At 42.4% G+C, this 9267-nt stretch overlaps 1 protein-coding gene across 1 annotated transcript; it reads right to left on the bottom strand.

Moving 5' to 3' along the window:
* Positions 1–6550, bottom strand: borcs5 (BLOC-1 related complex subunit 5). Its single transcript, XM_021576854.3, has 5 exons — positions 6335–6550; positions 6113–6213; positions 1425–1568; positions 1085–1242; positions 1–868 (listed from the first exon to the last, which is right to left on the bottom strand). The coding sequence occupies exons 2-5, from the start codon at positions 6168–6170 to the stop codon at positions 635–637; spliced, it is 594 nt and encodes a 197-aa protein (XP_021432529.2). The 5' UTR covers positions 6171–6213; positions 6335–6550; the 3' UTR covers positions 1–634.
* Between the last annotated feature and the right edge of the window lie 2717 nt (positions 6551–9267).

Genomic DNA, 9267 nt, shown 5'->3' with positions numbered 1-9267 from the left:
TTTCTCAAGTATTAATTTATTTCCCAAATAAACATTTGCATTTGTTGTTATGTAAGCCATTTAAAATACTCAGAGAATCCAACATATTCAGTCACTTAACACTCAAAATAATTTAGCGTAATAAAAATGTCGCCCCCCCCCCCCCCCCCAAAACAAAAAAATTGTGCCAGTTGAAGCTCCAGGGGTTTATCTTCAGAGCTCATCTTTGACTAATATTACTTCTGGAGATTCAGTCATTTTGTCACCACACTCCTTGTGGTGTCTACAAAGTACCAGTAATCAAAGATCCAAGCAGGTTCCCTTCAGTGACTCATCAGGTAAACTTCCTGTTTTACAGTCTTCCAATTCACTCAGCGACATGCAAACCCCTGATGTAGCTGTCCCAGAAACCCACTACATCTGGTGCATGGGGACGGGACTGCTTATGTGGCTGAGCTAAATGTCCAGGGCCGGTAAGTTGTGGATGTGGGTTTAGGATGGATTGGGGAGCAAGCTGGGCAGAGTCTTCCCCCCCCCCCCTCTTCTGTTCAACATGAATGGTTCAATAAAGAGCTTTTAAAATGGCGGAGGCAGTGAAGGCTAAACTAGAGGGCCATGACAGTGAGTGAAGCAGCATACCCAGGCAGAGATATTTCTACTTGGCTGCAACGTCCCCGTCCGGCCTCATGCTGAAGGGCTCCAGGCGTTCGCACTCCGGCAGCAGGTTGTTGAGCCTCTCCATCAGGGGGACGGTCTGGTCAATGCCCATCTGGATACGTCTCAGGATCATGGACATCTCGTTCACCTTCTGGATCTGCTCAGCGTACTTAGCATAGCGCTTCTGACGCTGCTGCATGATGCTGAACAACGTCTCCACAGACAGGTCCATCTGGGAGGGAGGGAGAGAAAGTGTGAGATCATTCTAACAACTTCACATTGTCTTTATTTCAATAGACGTAGCGTGGCTTCTTCCCCTCCCTTATCTATGCGCATATGAAACCCAAAGACAAATGAAAGAAGATGGAGGCCTATTGGGGAAGCTGTTTTCACCAGACTCCGGTCTGTCAGACTAGTGCAGATGAAGGAAAGGAGAGGTGACTTTAACCTCTTTGATCCTCTTGACCAGGGCGTTCTGGTCGAAGGCCACGGCCTCGGCACACTGGTGCAGGTGGTCATGGTAGCGGATGCAGAGCTGCAGCACCTGGGCAGAGTCCAGCCTCTCTAGACACAAACTGCTGGGGGACATCTGTCCGCTCAGCACACCTAGAGACATGGACAGACTGACCCTCAAAGCATAATCTATGATCACTCTTTCTGTCAACTTCATGGTCATAAAGGAATGTCTAGGCCTATCCATAATTGTACACATTCTCATATGGAACATTATTACAATACGGTAGAGACAGAGGACAGGTCTAGATCTTGATTAGAGGCCCTTAGCTTACCTTTCAACAAGGGCTGAAAAGTGGGGATTTCCTGAAGCTTGATGACATCAGGGTCATTTTGGATGTTGCGCAATGACTGTGTCCCCTGAGCCACCACCACAATGTCATCCATTTTAGCCTTCTGCTTCGCTGGAGAGGGCACCACTGCGACGACAAAGCATTTCAATACATTTTTCCATCAATTAGTAATTGTTTTTGTGTTGAAAGATAGCTAACCGCTAGAGAGGCTCCTAAAAAAATGACATGAGACTATGGGCCCTGGTCAGCAATAATGAACTAAATAGGGAATAGGGTATCATTTGAAACATCCTGCAAATATGAAACAATGCACTTTTAACCAATGTTCCCTCAAAAAATGTTCAGCACTGAGCACATTTCAGGTCTGCTGAGCGCAAATTGAACGTTGTGAAAATTCTGTGCAACTTTCAACGCATGTTTACTGTGAACACTGAGGCTGTAAACTTTTTCAATTATAATTATAAAAAGTGGCCAAGAAGGCTACTGTGCCTATTTGATCATAATGTAGGCTTACCAGAGAGGACTACCATCAAAAATAATTGTGAAAACATTTTAACATGGAAATAGTTGTTCTATCATTCAAATCAAATGTTATTAGTCACATGTACCGAATACAACAGGTGAGACCTTACAGTGAAATGCTTACTTACGGGCCCCTAACCAACAATGCAGTTTAAAAAGTATGGATAAGAATTAGAAATAAAAGTAACTAGTAATTAAAGAACAGCAGTAAAATAACATTAGCGAGACTATACACAGGGGGGTACCGGTACAGAGTCAATGTGCGGGGGTACCGGTTAGTTGAGGTAATATGTACATGTAGGTAGAATTATTAAAGTGACTATGCATAGATGATAACAACAGAGAGTAGCAGCGGTGTAAAAGAGAGGGGCCAATGCAAATAGTCTGGGTAGCCATTTGATTAGATGTTCAGGAGTCTTATGGCTTTGGGGTAGAAGCTGTTTAGAAGACTCTTGGACCTAGACTTGGCGCTCTGGTACCGCTTGCCGTGCGGTAGCAGAGAAAACAGTCTATGACCAGGGTGGCTGGAGTCTTTGACAATTTTTAGGGCCTTCCTCTGACACTGCCTGGTATAGAGTTCCTGGATGGCAGGAAGCTTGGTCCCAGTGATATATTGCCAAGCAGTTGCCATACCAGGCAGTGATGCAACCAGTCAGGATGCTCTCGATGGTGCAGCTATAGAACCTTTTGAGGATCTGAGAACCCATTCAGCCTACAGTGGCAACCAATGTGTGGTGTTTAATGTAGGCCTACATTCTATAGCACTTTTGGAGAAGAACAAAACATGCAGGGCTTGACATTAACCTGTTTATCCACTTGTCCTTCAGACAAGGAGGTGACTGAAAATGTTGTGTTTGACGCAAGAAACCACCTTACAAAATAAAATGCATTATTATCCCGATACCATTATTACTGGTAATCTGACAAATTATGCTACCCTCTGTCTATCTGCTACTTAGCTTATTATAGCCGGGCTCAAAATACAACACTGCCCCTTTAAGACAAAGAGATGTAGCTCTAGCTTTGATCTCAAAACAAGCGCATCTACTAACAACAAGGGCTGTTGTGGTGCCCGTATTACCGCCACACTGGCGGTCACGAGACATGAAGGCAGTCAAATTCCACATGACCGTTTAGTACGGTAACGGTAACTAGGCTTCTCCAAGCGCTGATGCTGCTGATCATTAGTAGCCTACTAAACCTTGCTAACTGCCTGGTACTCAGCACTAGCACTCAGTAGCCTAGGGGTTAAAGCATTGGGCCAGTAACCCAAAGGTTGCTGGATCAAGTCCCCAAGTTGACAAGGTAAAAATATGTTGCCTGCCCCTGAGCAAGGCAGTTAACCCACTCTTCCCCGGGCGCCAAAGACGTGGATGTCGATTAAGGCAGTCCTCCGCAACTCTCTGATTCAGAGGGGTTGGGTTAAATGTGGAAGACACATTTCAGTTGAATGCATTCAGTTGTACAACTGACTGGGTATCCCCCCTTCCCTATACAACTGACTGGGTATCCCCCTTTCCCGATACAACTGACTAGGTATCCCCCTTTCCCTATACAACTGACTAGGTTTCCCCTTTCCCACTCTTGTCCCTTTAAATCACTCTGACATAAAATGATAAAAAGACGATTTATTATCACTTGTGAATGATGCCCAGCATAAGAAACAATGCCTTTTTGTTCGCAACTTTTTAGAATCATAGTCGCACACCTCATGTGGCCTAGCCCATAGGCCTATATTTGTTAATCAAGTTTGTATCACAACTAAAAGTGGCCAAATAACTTCTTAAAATTAAGCACATTAATCCGCTTTACAAGGGGTGTAGAGCCTAACTGGCATATAAGGAGCACGTGAGTTTCACGTTTGGAGAAGAATTTTCACCCTAAAAATGCACCTTTTATAATAAAAGCATTACATGCACAATTGCATTTGCGGACACTTTTGATAATGGTGTTTTCCACTAATGGAACATTCGGGCTTATAGCCTACTACCACGAGTGCATTGCTGCGCTTATAATGTGAATAAATAGCCTAACAGTTTAAGTTAAATGTTCTGATCTGTTGCGTCAGCCACATTGGGAAAAAACGTTTTTTTGATGCTAGTGCTTGTATTCATTTAGGATCTATCGCATCCCACAACTATCCCAGACTATGTCTGGAATATTTATTTCTCACACAGAATAGAATAGGTGAACTTTTGTACTATGGGAGATAGTAGATTGACATAGTCTAGTGCTTTTGCTGTTCGTTAGGCCTACTCATCTTGTAGGCTGACGAAAAGTAAATGTGGACAGTTCTTCCAATATCTTCAAGATGCGCCTCGGAATTGGATAAGGACGAGTGCAGTTGCGTCCCTGATGTGCCCGTCTTCACTTATAGCCTGTGAGAAAGACCTGATCAGGTGACGGAGAGTCATGTGAGTGAGAGCAGCTTTGGATTGCGCAGTACACTCAGGGAGAAGGGCACAACGCAGCACTCAGGGCCGCAAAAAGCATGTATTTTTTAGGGTGCATTAAGGCCCCAAAGGGGATGCTGCTGTGAAATTCGAGCCATTATCAAGTACTTGTCAAATTGTGAATGAGCGACTATTGAAGTGTGTACAGCCTGCGCAAAAAACAAAGCAAAGCTCATGCCTTTCAAGCAACTTTTTTCAAATCATCATTAGTCACATCATGCAACCTTACAATGTATTAAATTAAAGCATATAGCCCAACATTTGTAGAACAACTAAAGTTAAATTAATAACTCTAAAATGAATAACTATTTTCTGCTAAATGAACTAGTGTAGCCCACATCCACTTGGGCATCAGGACAACTCAGAATATGCTATTGTAACGGATGTGAAACGGCTAGCTTAGTTAGCGGTGGTGCGCGCTAAATAGCGTTTCAATCGGTGACGTCACTTGCTCTGAGACCTTGAAGTAGTGGTTCCCCTTGCTCTGCAAGGGCCGTAGCTTTTGTGGAGCGATGGACAACGATGCTTCGTGGGTGACTGTTGTTGATGTGTGCAGAGGGTCCCTGGTTCCCGCCCGGGTATGGGCGAGGGGACGGTCTAAAGTTATTCTGTTACACTATTATTTTCTTCCGAAATAGACTACATTTTCTTCATACCGTGCTTCTTTAGACCTGTCTAAAATAAATAATGGATTTATTGTGATGGTATAGACTATATTACATGGATTTATTCAACTTTTTAAAATGGCTTGTAGGCTGTGTGTGGAAGCCTGGAGATACTAAATGTGTTTATGTTAATTAACGGTCAATTACCGTGAGAATGACAGTTATTTTCTTGACAATCACCAGCTGACAAAATTGTGACCACCACAGCCCTACTCACAACCACAGCTGTAAACACAATCCAGTTCAAAGTGAATGGCACAGATCCATATATTGTAATTGTCTATTTGCATATAGGCCTACTGCAGCTCTGATTGGTTATGCCACACCGGTCTGTGTAGAGTACAGGCTGAGTTGTGGGCACAATAGAATCCTTCTCTGATGTGTTCTGCCTACAACAAAATATCTTGCATAGTTCGTTTTGATTCAGTATGTTGCATTGAAAGTGGCTAATATTGGGTTGATTCGATCACAATTCCGACAATAAAAGGAAACATTGACAGTGTTAACAGGGAAAACTCTAGAAAATTGAGTGAAGTTCAATCTTGTGCTTCTCTCAGTGGGCTGATAGAAAAAAAAGAATGTCAAGTACACATTTGAGTATCCTATGTGCAAGAGTTGAGGGAATAATATAGCGTTCGGAACTTTGTGTGTCAACATCTCCTTTCTCCCAAAGTATGCACTTGTTCACCTCCTTTCACTGACTTGAAAGGAAATGGCTGTTATAAGGAATATGGTTTTGAGTTGTGGAAAGTAGGGAACGTGTACACTTCAGGAGAAATAACATTACTGGGACGCACACACAGACAACCAGTGGTGTAAAGTACTCAAGTAAAAATACTTCAAAGTAACGTTACTACTTAAGTCGTTTTTTAGCGATTACATATACTTTTGATTCTTAAGTATATTTCAAGTCAAATACTTTAAAAATTTTACTCAGGTAGTATTTTACTGGGTGACTTCCACTCGAGTCATTTTCTATTAAGGTATCTTTCCCAACACTGCAGACAACCTGCCGGTCCTCCCTTCTTACCCGAGGAACTGTAGTCGGTGTGTTTGTGCTCAGAATCACCGCTCTGCTCGGCCCCCATGGTGTCAGTTATGTTATGGCTTCAATTCACCACCTCAGGAGACCTACATCCAAACATAGAGAAGTTAGTTTTCAAGCGAACGTTAGCTGTACCACGCAGACATTGGACTGATAAACAAGCCACGTTAGCTAAGTTGCTGTTAGCTAGCTTAGCACATCCCTTACCTTCGTTGTGTTTATCTTGTTCTGTTAGACCACGCCTGTTTTGATTTTTATTATATTTTTACCATCATGATAGTTTCATGATGTAGCAAACTAGAATTAATTTAAGTAAATATGTTAACAAGCTGAAAGATAACAAACTAGCTAGCTACTTCCGTAAACACACAACCACCCCTCTTCTTCTTCTATGCTATCATTGCGGTCAGCAAACAATCGTTTAAGTGCATGCTGCCATCTACTGTGCTGGAATGTACGATCAATCATGATCAATTTTGTACTACCATGAAAATAAAATTAATATAAATCCCCACTACTACTAATGTAGTGATCACAATATAGTAGCCATATCTAGGAAAACCAAAGTTCCAAAGGCTGGGCATAATATAGTGTATTCTGACTGAAATTATTGCCACACTTAACAAAGAGCTGCAGTTAGTTTCATCAATTTACACACAATACCCCATAACGACAAAGTGAAAACAGGTTTTTCGAATTTTTGGCGAAAAATATATATATATATATATATATATATATATATTTTATTCAGACCCTTTGCTATGAGACTCGAAATTGAGCTCAGGTGCATCCGGTTTCCATTGATCATCCTTGAGATGTTTCTTCAACTTGATTGGATTCCACCTGTGATAAATTCAATTGATTAGACATGATTTGGAAAGGCACACACCTATCTATATAAAGGTCCCACAGTTGACAGTGCATGTCAGAATAAAAACCAAGCCATGAAGTTGATGGAATTGTCCATAGAGACCCGAGACAGGATTGTGTTGAGGCACAGATCTGGGGAAGGGTACCAACAAATGTCTGCAGTATTGAAGGTCCCCAAGAACACAGTGGCCTCCATAATTCTTAAATGGAAGAAGCTTGGAACCATCAAGACTCTTCCTAGAGCTGGATGCCCAGCCAAACTGAGCAATCGGGGGAGGAGGGCCTTGGTCAGGGAGGCGATGCTACCCATCCAACCTGACAAAGCTTGAGAGGATCTGCAGAGAAGAATGGGAGGGAGAAACTTCCCAAATACAGGTGTGCCAAGCTTTTAGTGTTATACCCAAGAAGACTCAAGACTGTAATTGCTACCGAAGGTGCTTCAACAAAGTACTGAGTAAAGGCTCTGACTACTTATGTTAATGTGATATTTCAGTTTTACATTTTTAATACATTTGGAAAAAAAATTAAGATGGAAAAAAATGATTTAATAAAGTTAGAATAAGGCTGTAATGTAACAAAATGTGGGGAAAAAATCAAGGGGTCTAAATACTTGCCGAATGCACTGTTATGCACTGTATGTAAATGTATGTGGGTTTTTAGTGGGAGTGTCAATGTAGTGTGAGTGTGTATATCACAGGAGGCTGCTGAGGGGTGGACAGCTAATAATAATGTCTGGAATGGAGTGCCATTACTATGAGCCTGTCCTCCCAAATGAAGTGCCACCAGCCGCCGTCTAGTGAGTGTGCGTAGGGTCAGTGCAAGATAGTTTGGGTACCATTAATTTACTATTTAGCAGTGTAATGGCTTGGGGGCTGGAAGCTGACTTGGATCCTGGTGGTCCGAGAGCCAATGCTCCGGTACTGTTTGCCGGACAGTAGCAGAGTGGACAGTCTATGGCTTGGGTGGCTAGAGTCTGGCATTTTTCTGGCCCTTCCTCTGACACCACCTGATATAGAGGTCCTGGATGGCAGGGAGATTGGCCCCAGTGATGTACTGAGCTGTCCGCAAGGGCGGTCAAGGGCGATGCATTTTCCATACCAAGCTGTGATGCAGCCAGTCAAGATACTCGTTGGTGCAGCTGTATAACGTTTTGAAGATCCGAGGGCCCATACCAAATCTTTTCAGCCTCCTGAAGGGGAAGAGGCGCTATATTAGTGCATTGGAACACTGGGACGTGTTCAACGTGATCATTTTGTCTTATGGCTCAGCAACGGTTTCAGATGGAAGACCGACCACAATAAGCAACTCAGTAGATTTACTGAGTGAGAATGTTTTATTCTCACAAATACTAATCTGTGTTCATTAAATATTCAGTGTTAAATTAGCTATGAGAAAATGAAATGAGAACAACAGTGACAATAACAACAGTCTTTGAGAATCTTAAATTATAGGCCAGGCTATTTAAATGTTTTCTGCAACATGTTATGCATACAATTTATGTACTAGATATTGTTCTTGTGATTATAATGAATATAAATAATTCAATATGATTGACAGCACAGGGGAGGGCCCTCCATCCATATTAAGATGAGGTAGAATGTGATCTGTAATGGAGTGAAGCTGGAGACTTCAATAACAGGTATACCTGCCTCTTCAAATTCATCACTGAAGGGGTAGTCTTTGTGCTTCAGCCCCCTATGGGAAACAAACAGGGGAGGACAGTCACACAGAGATACCAAAGATCAGTTGAGGCTTTAAAAACAGATGTATGATCACGTTTGACAGAGGTGATTGGCACTATAATTACGTATGAGAGCAGAGGAAAGACTGTAGTTCCTGTTCAGTGATAACATGGTCCTTATGTCCTCTTTGCTCAGTTCAAAGTCAAACACCTGGAATGAAAACCAACATCTACAGTCTTTGAAAACAGAGGGAAAACTGCATCAACATTGAAAAAAGTTCCAGAACATTACTGTAAACATCATCTTTCATGTCTTTGCATTCTCTCACAATGGGCGAGTTCTTTTTGCATCATCCTGTGCCGTGGGTAGGTGGAGATTTCACTTCAGGACCAATGGAATGGTCTTAAATGCACAAACTCCACCCAACCGGGCACCAGGCGACGCAAAACGAACTCGCCCAATAATTCTAATGTACCTGGAGGTTGGGTCTTGAAATAAACAGGGGTTGTCTGGTTTAACCCTAATACAAGAACATCAGATCAGACAGTTACCGTAGAAACTTACGAATATTGTGTGTGTGTGTGTGCG

This window comes from Oncorhynchus mykiss, chromosome 2 (genome assembly GCF_057628025.1).
Source record: "Oncorhynchus mykiss isolate SJ-2025 chromosome 2, ASM5762802v1, whole genome shotgun sequence".
In the NCBI taxonomy this organism is placed as follows: Eukaryota; Metazoa; Chordata; class Actinopteri; order Salmoniformes; family Salmonidae; genus Oncorhynchus; species Oncorhynchus mykiss.
This window is presented reverse-complemented; position numbering and strand designations above follow the sequence as displayed.

Coding starts and splice junctions, on each gene's coding strand:
- borcs5 (XM_021576854.3), bottom strand. CDS start 6,170: ATGGGGGCCGAGCAGAGCGGTGATTCTGAGCACAAACACACCGACTAC. Junction 1,243..1,424: donor TTTTCAGCCCTTGTTGAAAG/GTAAGCTAAGGG, acceptor CCATGTCTCTAG/GTGTGCTGAGCGGACAGATG. Junction 869..1,084: donor TGGTCAAGAGGATCAAAGAG/GTTAAAGTCACC, acceptor CCTCCCTCCCAG/ATGGACCTGTCTGTGGAGAC.